The sequence below is a fragment of the Candida parapsilosis genome, contig 005806 (assembly GCF_000182765.1).
Source record: "Candida parapsilosis strain CDC317 annotated contig 005806".
Taxonomy (NCBI): Eukaryota; Fungi; Ascomycota; class Pichiomycetes; order Serinales; family Debaryomycetaceae; genus Lodderomyces; species Lodderomyces parapsilosis.
The window spans coordinates 592,432-606,229 of NW_023503279.1; the positions used below are offsets into that span (position 1 = coordinate 592,432).

The 13,798-nt window shown below is 38.0% G+C and overlaps 5 protein-coding genes across 5 annotated transcripts; 1 reads left to right on the plus strand and 4 right to left on the minus strand. All coding sequences in view use genetic code 12, as the record gives it.

Annotated features, from left to right (window-relative positions):
* Window positions 1-81: 81 nt before the first annotated feature.
* Window positions 82-1,962, minus strand: RMS1 (ribosomal lysine N-methyltransferase; the record flags this gene model as incomplete). The annotated part of the gene is made up of 1 exon (XM_036807619.1): window positions 82-1,962. The coding sequence occupies one exon, from the start codon at window positions 1,960-1,962 to the stop codon at window positions 82-84; it is 1,881 nt and encodes a 626-aa protein (XP_036664438.1).
* Window positions 1,963-2,261: 299 nt separating this feature from the next.
* On the minus strand, window positions 2,262-3,389 carry BUB3 (Bub3p; the record flags this gene model as incomplete). Its single annotated transcript, XM_036807620.1, has 1 exon — window positions 2,262-3,389. The coding sequence occupies one exon, from the start codon at window positions 3,387-3,389 to the stop codon at window positions 2,262-2,264; it is 1,128 nt and encodes a 375-aa protein (XP_036664439.1).
* Window positions 3,390-3,792: 403 nt separating this feature from the next.
* CPAR2_302520 (uncharacterized protein) lies at window positions 3,793-5,814 on the plus strand (the record flags this gene model as incomplete). The annotated part of the gene is made up of 1 exon (XM_036807621.1): window positions 3,793-5,814. One exon carries the CDS (start codon window positions 3,793-3,795, stop codon window positions 5,812-5,814), a length of 2,022 nt encoding a protein of 673 aa, XP_036664440.1.
* Window positions 5,815-5,939: 125 nt separating this feature from the next.
* On the minus strand, window positions 5,940-9,272 carry MED14 (Med14p; the record flags this gene model as incomplete). Its single annotated transcript, XM_036807622.1, has 1 exon — window positions 5,940-9,272. The coding sequence occupies one exon, from the start codon at window positions 9,270-9,272 to the stop codon at window positions 5,940-5,942; it is 3,333 nt and encodes a 1,110-aa protein (XP_036664441.1).
* Window positions 9,273-9,800: 528 nt separating this feature from the next.
* Window positions 9,801-11,822, minus strand: CPAR2_302540 (serine/threonine protein kinase; the record flags this gene model as incomplete). Its single annotated transcript, XM_036807624.1, has 1 exon — window positions 9,801-11,822. One exon carries the CDS (start codon window positions 11,820-11,822, stop codon window positions 9,801-9,803), a length of 2,022 nt encoding a protein of 673 aa, XP_036664442.1.
* Between the last annotated feature and the right edge of the window lie 1,976 nt (window positions 11,823-13,798).

The window sequence follows — 13,798 nt, forward strand, 5'->3', positions numbered from 1 at the left end:
TTTGACATTGATGAAGATGTAACTAATTAATGAACGCAGTCAGTATAGCCAGAAGGTGTCTTTATCTAGGACAACAAGCCACTAATTCTTTCTCATCTTCGTCTTTTTTGATCTTCCTCCCTCATTTTCATTACCTCTCTTCTCCCCTGAGGTCCTTTCGGTATCTTTCTTGCTCCCACTTTCACCACTCTTGGCTATAGCTCTAACCAATTTATCACTAGCTACAACTTTAACCGATGCATCCAACGTCCTTCCCACCGTCTTTTGTACATCTTGTTGACACGCCCGCAACGACTGAAATTCACTCTGCAATACAATTTTCGCCATAATATCTCGAGTCATTGTTTCTAGGTCTTTACTGAATGGTTCTGACGCATAATCAGGATACTGGTCCAATCTAATTTCAAAAATCTCCGTCAAATTTTTAATCAAATCTGACGTTACCTTTTTCGATTCGATAAGTTGATAAATTTTTCGGTAAACACGTTTTACTGAACCCAATGTGATATCCACTGTGTTGTTATCGTTGTCTTTGAGTATCGTCAAATAAGTGGTCAAAAATTGAATCAAAAACACCAATTCAATAGTGACTTCACCAGTACTAAAACAGTCATAAGAGTCCAAGATAAGTTCAAACCCTCCATCTTCATCATCAATCATTTGTTCCTGATACGATACTTCACCAATGAGTTCAAGCAAATGACCCAACTCAGATTCACGAACCACATACTTTTCGATAAAAAATTGATATATGATTGAAATCGGAATTTCACCAAAATCCCCCTTTGACCCTTGTGGTTCGACATAGCCATATCTGCGTAATATTTCACCATTAGGGTGATTGGAGTATGTGTTGAAGATTTGATCGCCTTTTTTGATGGCCTTTATACTGGTGATTACTAAGTTGTTTTCTTCGTAATTTATTACAGCATTGTTGTAGTGAGTATCAGCGTTCAACGTGTCAGCTAATGGAACCATTGATTTGATACATCCATCGTTGAGTATTTCTGGTGATCCAGATTCAGCATCGTCATCGCTTTCTTCCTCCTCCTCCTCCTCCTCCTCCTCCTCCTCCTCATTTTCTTCTTCTTCTTCTTCATTACCCTCATCTTCGCCTTTTTTTAATTCACTTTCTTCATTATCGTTATCCTCCGATTCATCAACCGCAAGCTCTACAGGCTCAACACTTCCTTCCTCAGCCTCATCTAGTGGTATTCCATTTCTTTCAAGCAATGTCTTCACATCAGCGGCGTCAGTATTCGAGTTGTTCCCATGTTGCACCAACTCAGGAACATCATCGTCTTCATCATCAAAGCCATCCTCATTTTCCTCATCTGCCACACCAAGTTGGGTTTTCATCTCTTTTTCCTCTTGTTTCGTCAACTCAACGTCGAACGAGTAGGACATGATTAGCGTAGCCACAGTATTATACTCCTCAAAAGTTACATCAGAGAGACCTTCAATTTTCAAATCTTTCACAATGTCCAAGATCTTGTGAAACATTTCCTTTGCTGCTTCTTTCCCTACTCTATCCAATACACAACTGGGCTGTAACAAATTCAATTCATTTGAACTCCAAAACATCAATTGATCAAAACCCAGCTGCGGTAAAACATTAATATACTCCAACCACGGACTTTGTTGCTTGTTATGTAATTCATACAATAATATGATTATCAATGCCTCCCAGTGAGGCAACCTCATTAAATAATGCTTTAAATTGGGGAAGTTGTCAACAAGCAAATTATGCTTGACATTGATTAGTGCTGTTTTAGGTATTGTAGCCAAAACTTCTCCTTCCTTAATATTATCCAAGGCAATCACTCCACGTCCTTGGTTGATTGAGGTGTAATCATGTATGGTGATTTTAGGTGATATGTCAACATTGTGAGATTTCAACCAATCGAGATACCTTGCAGTGGCCTCATTGAATTCATCTTTTGCCTGTGATGCTGTAGACATATCTAACCAGTAATTAGATATGTAATGGTAGATCCTGTAAAGCTATTTTGCTAATGAATCAGACTTTAGCTGTAATTTTTCATTACATCGCAAAAAATCTATACCAAATGGTAGACACAAAACGGAGTGAGCTTTACTCGGCTAGAGGTTTAATTAATCTATGACGGAAATCATCTCGGGTGTAAGCACAAGCCTTGCGCTACAGGACATTCAAGGTTATTTAGCCGATATGGTTCTAAAAAAATAAACTACTCACTGTCAAATATTTAATCAATGAATCCCAGCACCAGCCAAATCATTTAATCCTTCAAGTGTCTAATGTAGACGCGACTGGGCAATCTAGAGTTTTCACTCTCGGATAATCGCCGCCTTCTCTTGTAATTGTCATCGCTGGTAGCCACAGCTATCAAATCATCCGTATGACTTATATCGATTTTAGCTATGCTTTCAGTCGTACTCTCTTCCAGAGGTAACCCATCAATCTCACAAGTTTGGAATTTAGGATACTGTTTCAATCTTTTCCTCTTGTTGATGTCCCACAAACAAAGATATCCATCCGAACCAGCGGTAAATAGCAAATTGCTACGACTAACACTCTTTCGGAATGCCATTGAGTTTATCGGGTAGACCAAATCGGTTCCTGATTCTTTGTCAAAATGTCGATGACTTTTGAATACGAAATTTTTCTCCTGCTGTGCTTCGGGTGAGATATCAAGGTACTCGATCGATACTCTACCATCAATTGACGACATTGCAAGCGCGCTTTGGTCAGGTGAGGCTTTAATGTCAGTCACCTGGTATTTTAATCCAACTTCTCTGGTCTCCACTGGCATTGGTTTTGAGGATGGTCCCAACTTGTTCAAATCATAAAGTTCAACTATATTCCCCGCCAATCCAAGGATCAAGTATTTTTCGGTTGATGTCATTGTCAAGATTTTCCTCTCATTTTTCCAACTGGCTAATGGTTTTTGCAATCTTTGATCTAGAAGTTGTAAATTACCCCTGAAAGAACTAGCAATGATGGAATTGTTTGCTACTTGACACAAGTGGTTGATTCCATTCCGTACGTCTTCGCCCTCGATGGATTCACCCATGTTTTTGCCAAGTTTGACATTCTCAAAATCAACTTCCCGTACTGAACCATCAAGTAATCCTACAATTGGTGGTGCCTGACTATTTGTATTATTATTTCCTGGATATAGTATACTCAATGGAGTGTCAATAGTATTCAATTCACAAATGGGATCCCTTGGCAATGGCTCATGAGGGTAATTGGTAAATGATCGACAGTCGTATAGGAGTAGGTTACTACCCCAAGTACCAATCAAAAGTTGATATTGATTATTTTTGGAGAATTTGATATCCGATATCAAATCAAGATTCTTTCTCGTAGTTGTTAGATCAATAAAGTCACTGTTTGAATCCATACTGATTCGTATCGTGTATATGCACAATTGATCGTTAAAAGGTGGATTTTGGGTGGGGTTTGGGTCATTTATTCACAATTTCGCATCTCTCGTTACAAAAGATAAAAATGACATGACAATTGTGTTTGCGTTTGTGTGTGTGTGTGTCGTAAAAGAGATCAATGTCGTGTTATACATTGCGACACAGATCTTATTTCTCCTTTTTTGTAATCAAATCGCCTAATTAGGAAATACCCAAACAATAATGCACAAGCATAAAAGAAGAAATACAGATTTATATTTCATGGTCTTTGCAAGGGATGCATTTTGACTTAAGCATCAAAGTTTCTATCGTAAATTCCCATTCCTTGAATTGAATCAACTTCTGGACACACATAAAACCGAACCCTTTCTCCAGGACAGCATGTCATCACCACAATCTAGACATACAAGCTCAAGTTCAAACTACGATAATAACCTTAATCATTCAACGCCGGTGATCAAACCCAAATTGGACTCCATTGAAACATCATCGGCCTCATCTAACAAGTCCCCTCCTGTGACAGACCTGTTGCCGCCTAGTAATCTCAGTGATATTGAATCTGTCGACGATAAGGAAAGGGAACGTACCCACAAATTGCGTGTCGTCAACCCGGAAACAATAACAACAACAGCAGGTGCAGAAGGTAATGACGTAACTGTTGTACAACCGACAGCAACACCCACTAAACAGAAGAGGTCTACTTCACCAACACCATCAATTCAAGAATCAATATTGAGTCGTGATTTCCAAAGAACTGTCAGTGTCAAATTGTCGCAATTGCATGATACATCCAGTCTCGAAAGTCTATTGGCTAAACCAGCACATCAACAGCCAGCTAATTTGTCACGAGCACTGAATAGGGAATCAGTATTTAGCAATATAAGTCAGTATTCGGGAAGAGTGGAGCTGAGCGCACAAGCAGTTCCTGTTGTTTTGCAAAGATCAGATTCAACCAAGATCAAAAGGGTGAGAAATAAGAATACCAAAGGTGACCATAGCGACCAGGAAGGTGAACCTTCTGAAATGAAGTCGGTAAATACAGCAGATCTGGTCGAAACTAGTCAACTTTTGAGGATGGGGAGAACTTCACTGAAAACTTCACCTCTGGTACCAAAAGACAACTACGATGTTGACGCTGACGTAGACGAGTCTGATTATGACGAAAGTTCGATATTAATGGGGAAACTACCAACAACGAATGCATCCGACAATTTGCAATTGTATCCCGATAAGACGTTTGAAACGAGTGTTGAAGGGGCAATACCTGCACGATCACCGAGACGTCCTACATCGATGCTTCCACCAGGCACGACCTCAAATGAAATTGTCAGTGGCGTTGGCGATAAAGCAGCAAGGAGAAGAACAATGCAAATCACTGATGATTTGGATCAGTTAATGCAAGACGCTACTTCAATATCCACATTCAGCTCAATGAAGAATCACAATGAACCAATTGGGTTGGAGCCAGAGCGTTATGAAGATGATGAAACAGGGGTGCACTCTGCTGATGTTGTGGATACAAATGGACCTCATGATCGTGATTTATCAGATACTGAATCTCGTGGACCTGAGGTTCCTTCTCATAGATATAGCACTGGCACGTCATCGACAAAAATGACTCCATTACTAAACAAATTGGCAGTGGAAGATGAAGATGAAGATGAACACTTTGATGAAGATGAGCATAGTGGACACGGAAACGAGTCTGATTTAATCACCATATCGAAGCGTGAGACTTCATTACCCCCGCGTCCCTCGGAAGGGGATATACGTCGAGCAAGAAACGTATCGGCAAACATTCAAAGAAAACAGCAACAGCAACAGCAGCAAGGACATGAAGAGTACTTTGTCAATGATGAAAATCACGAGAACGATGACGAATACTACGATATTGACGAACCAATCCAACATCCATCGCGAGGCAAATCCGTCAAGAGCTCAATTCGAAGACCAGCAAGAAACATAACTAATACTACGCCAACTGCTCACGACGCGGATGAACAAGAACCACAGCGCGACTCTAAAGCATCAACGAACAAGAAACACAAGAAAAGAAGTAAAGATAAAACCAAACACCACCGCCACCAACATCAGCAACAACAACAACAACAACAACAACACCCCCACCATCGTGGTGGTGCTACTGGCGTTTCATCCAGGGGCAACGAACTAAGACCATTCAGCTACAAAACCCTAGTTTCATTACTTGAGAGCATGAATGGAACCATTATTGGTGAAGAATTTAATTCATTGAATATCCCCATTCGAGAAAAACAATTGATTGAAAAAATCATTGATAGTTTATCTCGATTAACGTCAGATATGATTTTGGATCAAGAGAGGTATGATGTTGGGTTGAAGAGGTTAGAAAAAGCATTGAGAGTACTTGAAGGGTTCAATTGAGCGGCAAAAGAGGCGTTTTACGTATAACTCGTGTGAATGTATATATATATATATAGGTGTATGATAATCAAAGCTATTTTTGACCCGTATATCAAAATTGTCCTTTTACCGTTTATCATTTCGGTTTACTTTGATTCCTCCGTCAAATACTGAATAAAACATTTGGTAATCCTACCCATCATTTCTTCAATCACATTACAACTAATCAAAAAATCATAATTCAATTTTATCAATAAATGATTTTCTTGTAAATTGATGATTTCATCACGTTCATTTCGTTCCATTTCCGAAATGCTTTTAAACATCAACTCAAACAAATGTTTAAATTTGACATTTTTTGAATTGAGATTGTTCTTCAATGACACTTTGATTAAATTTTGGCTATTGTTGCCATCTTTATTTAGTCTATTAAACTTGTTGCGTTTAAAAGATAATGAAATCAAGATTTTATCCTTGTGTATCTTGCGTGAATTGGCCACTGTTGATGATAAATTGAACATAAATTGAATCAGATTGAGATTTTTGAAAATGGCATCGAAATAAATCTTGTGCAAACCGTTACTCAATTTCAAGTCATCGGACTTGGAGTTGGTGCTTGAGCTGGTGCCATTGGCTCCACCACCTTCTTGTTCATTGAGCAAGCTTTGAACTTGTTTAACTGCACGATAAATAGGGTCAAATTCATCAAGATAATGAATCACACCAACAATGTTTGTTGACTTTGACAGTTGGAGATACCGATTCAAAAAATGGATAATAATTTCAATCTCCCATGGTTTAGTCTCAACTGTACTGATTTGTATAGCATCTTTTGGATTTTGAGGCAATTGAATTAACAATTTATCAACGATATCATTGACTCTAATCACCATACTGTCCATTGCATTATCTAGTATCTCGATATTGTTGTTGTTCAATTGATCAAAAATCCGAAGTAAATTGTTGAGGTTGTTCAAATTATTAAAAATGGGATTCAAAAAGCCTTGCTTTTGATTATGGCGGTGCAGACTTTCATTGATAATCAGATTCAAGTCAACCGAAGTAGCAATTTCGAGATTCTGCTTATCGTGATCAATTTTGAGATTAAATTTAGCCAATTCGGGCGAGTTCTTGATTGATAAGTTTTTCAACTTACCAAACAAATTCAAATTCATCTTGTTGGTGTTATCTTGGTTGATCAATTGCACTTGCAAGTAAAAATGAGACGATGAATTTTCAACTGGAATCAAGTTTGTATTTTGCAATTTGATAATTGACTGGTAGATCACCGTGACTGAATTATTTGATCCATTTTCACCCACATTATTAGACCCATTCGACATTGACTCTGCCAAACCAAGTTCCGCAAGTTCTGATCGCATTTCCTTTCCCGTATCATCAACTCCACCACTTTGCTCCTCGTCGGATAATACATGATGGTATTCGATTCCATTGGCACGCAATTCGTCCAAAATTACATGATTGATAATCTTTTTAAAGGTAGATTTACCCAAGTTCTTGAAGAATGGGTAATCCAAAGTCGGATTATAAACCAAATTTTGCAAATAACTAACCACCCAACTCGCATCAACAGACTTGATTCGTGCTACCCACCACGCTGTACTAGCAGATAGTCCGTTCACCATAACTATAAGGAACCAAGTTGATGGCCAATGCTTGCGACGATAAAATTGCACCGTTATTTGATCCCTAGTATTATTTCTGTCAATCGATTTCAACAAATTATTAACTTCTCCTTCATTCAACTTGATGATACTATTGTGTATCCATTCAGTGGTGGATAAGTAGTTATTAACTTCCTTAGTGAAAGTTTCCAACATCAATTGCTGTAGTACGACAACGACACTCTCAATAAAGCCATTTTCGGTGACAACTTGCTGCTGCTGCTGCTTCTGTTGTAGTTGTTGCTGCTGTTGCTTCATCAATGATGCTGTCGATGGAGGTGAATTAATCCGTTTCAAAAGTCGATTTTGTATTGGGGTTGGGTTGACGAAATAGAATAGCCCCGTCAATGGATTGATGGCCAACACAGCTGATTTCTTGGGTGATATAGAAAACATGATTCGATGTGAATTAACCATTTCAATATCCCCAGTTATCCTAGTCCTAAGAAGTTTGTGTATTGATTTCATGATACTAGCTGAATGTGCAATCATGAACGAGCTAATGATTGACTCAATATGCACAGATTGGACTGGATCATCTTCATCACGAGGGCTCGTTAAGTCATTCTCTTCTTTAAAGAGAGAATCCTCGTCATCTGAACCGTCGGCCTCGTCCGCTTCGTCCTCCTCGTCTTCCCCTCTATTCCGTATTATTTTCTCAACAATCTCACTATTTTCGTATTGTCCATTACGGAACCATCTATAAGACAAATTGAATTTACGATCAATTCCAATCTCAAGAAAAGACTTCCAGCTTGAATTCAAAAAATGCAGTGACCAGTAATTAACTATAATCAACGAACTCCCCATTGCATACTTGATTTGTAGATTGTTTTTCCATTTCAATGTATTCAACAACCCACGAATTTGTTTTGAAACCAAGTACAACTTGAAAGATATAGCATACTTGTGTAATAACTCATACAATCCGTGAAGTCCCAGTACACTTAAAACGCGATTGGCGATTTTTTCCAATCGCACATAAGATTGTGTCGGTAGTTTAGTAGCAATTGAATCATTGCCTCCCAAGGTGACCAATGTCTCATTTTGATCAATACCAAACAAAAATTCAAAACCAATCATATAAAATGGATTATCGGTACTTAGATCATCATTAGCCATGGTAATACGAACTTGAAACTCCTTGGGTACATCAATATAAGCTCGTCCATCTTTGATTTCAAATTGAAACTGTGTCGGTACATCAATCATGGCGAATTTAGTCATCAATGCTAAATTCAAATCTTTCAACACTTCCAATATTTTTCGGGAACTAATCTTTGGTTGTTGTATATAGTTATGCGATGGCAAAAGCGGTCTTTTTTTGTAAAACACCTCCAATGCTGTTTCAATATCGAAATTGGGTAATTTAGCACCACCAAATCCACTCAATCCTGCCAATTGATGCGTTAGACGATCAAATTGGAAATCTTGTAATCGGAACCAATTTAACAAATCAATAAACTTGGAAACATCTTGTGACACACTTGCCCATTTGATCAATGTATAAACCTTGAGAAGATCTTGTCGTAAAGAAACAATGATATCAAGAAAGTACTTTTTCCGTTTCACGTCGGATTCTTCATCGGCATTGGTTGATAGATTTTCTATGGCAGTAGTCAACTGTTTGTACGATTCTTGAGCATAAAATTTTAGAATATTGGATAAGGGTATTAGATTGGCGGTGATGTGAGGAATACTAGGTGGATGCTCGTGATCTTGTTTGGTTGTGGAAATAAAGTCCATTTTTCCATTTTGTGGTTCTGCTATAGTTCCATTCTGTGGTTGTCCCATTATGGACCATCAAGGTTATGATTGATGCGTAGTATCGGTATATGAAAAGGAAAACGATACTCGGCTTGGCTGTCTTTGTGGTTGTGTTTGTATACAAAATCAAAAATTCTCACAGAGTCGTAGCTAATGGTATAATGTAAATGAGTGTGTGAGCAATACAATGCTTCTATATGTAATGGATTGCCTGTGTAATACCCTTTCACAGATGTCTACCCTCTGATGTGATTGTGTTGTTACAACAAAGTATCAGTTGGTTGGTATAGAGTTTAGTTGTAAAGATTTTGTCAAACAAGTTTTTTCTTTCATGCTTTTGAAAAAATGGTTTAGTCGAGAGAGTGTTTGTTGCGACATCTTTGATTCTATACTCTCTACAACTTTACTCTATATACACTTTCATTTAAATTCAATTCGATCTCTTTAAAGCAAAAATATATAAAAAATAATACAACATTAGCGAATGAAAAGTAAGTATACTGAGATAAAAAAAAAAGACATGAATGAATTAATAATGCTCCTTTATCATTGCATCTAGTTAAAACTGACAATTGCTGATGGCACACTTTGCTTTATCCAGTTGAACTCTTCTCTTTCCAATATTTGGCCCACTGATGGACGCCTATCTTTACGCACCAATACAGTCTCAACAAATGACTTCAATTGCTGTTGCATAACTCTTATGTCTTCGCGGATGGCCTCATTGTTGATACGTTCATTGATATCGTGCCAGCCCCAATCAATCATGGCGATCCGATGAGCAGTACTAACCTTTTTCGATCTTCTTCGTTTTAATACCGAGGGGGATATACCTGAGTTGGAAGCAGATGCGCCGGGTGGAGATCGCACATCAAAGGGTAATTTAGATTCCAAAATTGAGTAAACAAGAACACCAATCGACCATGTATCAGTTGAGCGTCCGTCATATTGCAAGCCCATAAGTACTTCGGGGGCAATATAGTCTTGTGATCCACATCGCGTTTGGAGTAATTGGTCAGGTGAAGTGAGCTTCTTTGATAAACCAAAGTCACTTAGATTCATAAATGGAGTTGACATTGTTTCATTATAGGCAAAGATTTGGTCGACTTCTTCTGCTGAATAAAGCAACAATATATTTTCCAACTTGATATCTCGATGAATGATATCTTGTTGATGAAGGAATGATGTGGTTAAAATAAGTTCACAAACAACACGATGGATGTAGATCCAGTAATTGACATTATTTGCATTCATGGATTGATTATGATCCAAGAGAAAGTTTAACAAGTTCCCACCGTGACAATAGTTGATATATATCAATTGGTCACGATTTTGTGGTACTGGTTCCAATGAGTTGCTCTGCTCTTCTTGTGACTCGAGGTCCTCAGGGATAATTTCCGCTTCTATTTCCTCCCTTTTGATATCCAAGGTGATGACATATTCCAATAGTGATGTAATACACGGATGATAAGACACATGGTAGAGAATGTTCAATTCACGTAAAATGAAGGATTTGAAATTGACAACTTGTGATTTAGATTCTGGAATTGTAATCACTTTGATTGCAACTTCATCTTTGATACTTCTAGCAAGAATAACAGTACTAAAATTTCCTTGGCCCAACTCCTTGACAAACTTAAATGTAGTGTGATATCTTTGTGAAACAAATTCCACATTATCAAATTTGGATGTTTGCTGAGGTATAACGGGGGATGTAGATGGTGTAATTGGTGATTCTAAGCTACTTGGTTGTTGATGTTGGTCATTTTGTTGATTTCGATCTGTACTAGTTGAAGATTCAGTACTAGATGTACTGGTTCTACTTTTCAATTCAACAGGATTAGAAGCCACTCTTTTACCCAAAGTCAAACTATGAGCTCTGGCAATTGGTTTGAAATCAGAAATGATTCTTGGAGATGCAGATTGAGCAGGTTTGAACCAGTTTGCAGAATCTTTTCTTCTAGGCGGAGATGATAACAACGTTTGTTGTTGGTAATGGCTATAGTTTGCAAATGAGTCATTTGGCAACACTGGCGTGGGAAGTTGAGTGATATCCTCCAATGGAACAGTAGCAGTGTGATTGTTGGGATTGGTGTTGTTGTTTGCTAGTTTAGCTCTAGTGGATGATTCGGCATCACTGTTGTCACCCGGGTGTTGTTGAAACGATAGTGGTTCTCCAAGAAGGTTCTGTAATGATCTAATGGAGTGGTGTTGCATTGGTTGTTCTAAGTGATGTGTGTCCTGATCATTGGGTGGTACATCAATTTTCAAGTTCTTTGCATGTAGTCTGTTAGGAGTAGATGAGGTAGTGGCAACCGGACTGTGGTAAATAGAACGAGGTAATGCGTCAGCAGAAGCCGGAGCAGGTGAAGGAGATGGAGACGAAGATGAAGAGAACTGGTGATGCAAAGGTGATGATTGAGTGACATTTGATGTAGTATCAATACCCAATGCTAGTGGATGCGGTACTGATCGATCTTCGTCATGTGTGTTGGTGGTGGTAGTAGTGGTGTCATGTGTGTTGTTATTGTTATTATTGTTGTTATTGGTATACTGAAGTGGCACGAATCTCAGCATAGTTCTCTAATAGTGGTGTGGTTGGTTCTGGATGACATAAAACAGTTAATCTCTGGTAGCCTTTACTATGACTAGTACTACCCACTGGTGGTATTTAAATATCGTTTGATTTTTTTTTCTTTTTATTTTTAAAAGGTATGTTTTTAGTGACTAACGGGATGTACTTTTTGTGATGATTTTGTAACAACTATCTTGGTGAAGAAATTTAAGCACAGTTTAGATCTGTGTGTGTTAGTGTTAGTGTGTGTGTGTGTTTTTGAGATCTATATATTGAAGTGAGTAATATGTAGGTTGATGCAACTGCCTTTTTACTTTTTGTGCTGTGAGTAATAATAGTTACCGTTTAGGGTAGTGTGGTGAATGGATATGTGTTGGTAGGAATAGGATGAGTTGAAAATGGTAGTGGTGTAGTGGTGTTGGTTGGTTGATGGGTTGTTTATTCTGTTGATGATGAGCTGTTTATTCTGTTTGTTGATAATGAGTTGTTGGATATAGTTGTGGTTATGTATACATACATATATATATATATATATACCCACACTATACAAGAGCTATTGTATTGTATTGTATTGTATTGTAGAATTAGAAAAATGCGTGATTGTGCATATGGATTATTGTGTTGGGTAACAAATACAACAATAGACTACTTACTACTATACTACTCACAACATACTTCACCATCAACATAATCTCATTTCAATATACATCACACACACACACAGTCTCTCTTCTCATCTCGTAACCATCTTATACTCAACAACGAACCAGCATCGTGCTTTTGTTTGTCTGGTTTTGACGAATTGTAGGTTGTTATAGAACGTTTTCCTTCAGCCCTGCTCATTTCAAAGGAAAAAAAGGGGGACAATAACAAGGCTTCTTCGAAAAGAGATCTTGTTATGATATTAACCAGCTACTGAGAGTAAAGGCGTCCGCCTTTTTATCAGAGATTAACTTACAAGTGAAAAAGAGAGAGGGTGATACTAGTCGTTTTGGTATCAAATGACGGAACTGATGAGGACTGATGCTGAAAAGTGGAGAAACCAATAGTTGGTAGCTACAAAGGTGAAAAAGTAGTCACAAACTTGACGCTCTATATTAATTATTCTTAGCTTTGTGACATTGTAGCATCATGACATTTGTTTTTCTCGTGTGTGTGTGTATGTGTGTGTGTGTGTGTGTGTGTCTTTTCTGTTTTTTTTCTTTTTTGACACTGACGATCAAAGTCAGTTGTACAACTTTTGACACATTTCAAAAAAAGAACTACTGACTTACAAGAGAGCCACCGAGTGATATCATCCGTTTGAGCCCTAAAACGCCTCCCCCCCACCCCCCTACTCTCCCCTTTTATAGATAATAACTATAGTTGCTCTTCATTGTTTTTACTTTTATCTCAAGTATATTTCACTATCTATATTCATCGAAACAAAAGGAATGTAAAGATGCAAGGGCGTGTACCCTTGTTCAAAAAAGTTAAAGAAGCTAAAAGCAAGGCGTGCTAAATGTGTGCATATCTTTCTTTTTGTTATGCTTGATGAAGCCTTGTATATTTTTTAAAAAGAGTTACTTACCTCTAAAGTTTGCTACGTCCTCAACAAAGCAACTTCTATTTCAATTAAAATATCTCGTCAACCATTTATTTTGAACTTAAATTGAAAGAGTTTTCTGAATACGGAGCATTTTCGTACCTTCAATCGACACGCACCACATAAATACACACAATATCGCGCGAATCTCAAACAAAGAGCCGTGAAGAGAGCCGTTCATTACAATGCCGTGTAATGTTTAAACAGTCACCAGTTTGGTCAAACTTCACGGGAGTAACTCAAACTCTACCATCCAGCTACAACACACTCTACGATTCATACATACATTTCTCAGCTAATCTTACCGCTAAGACCCGTACTATAACGACTATTTATCTCTTTGCTCGTCAATATTTGAAAACCTGTCACTAGCGTTGCTTTGTACTATATTGC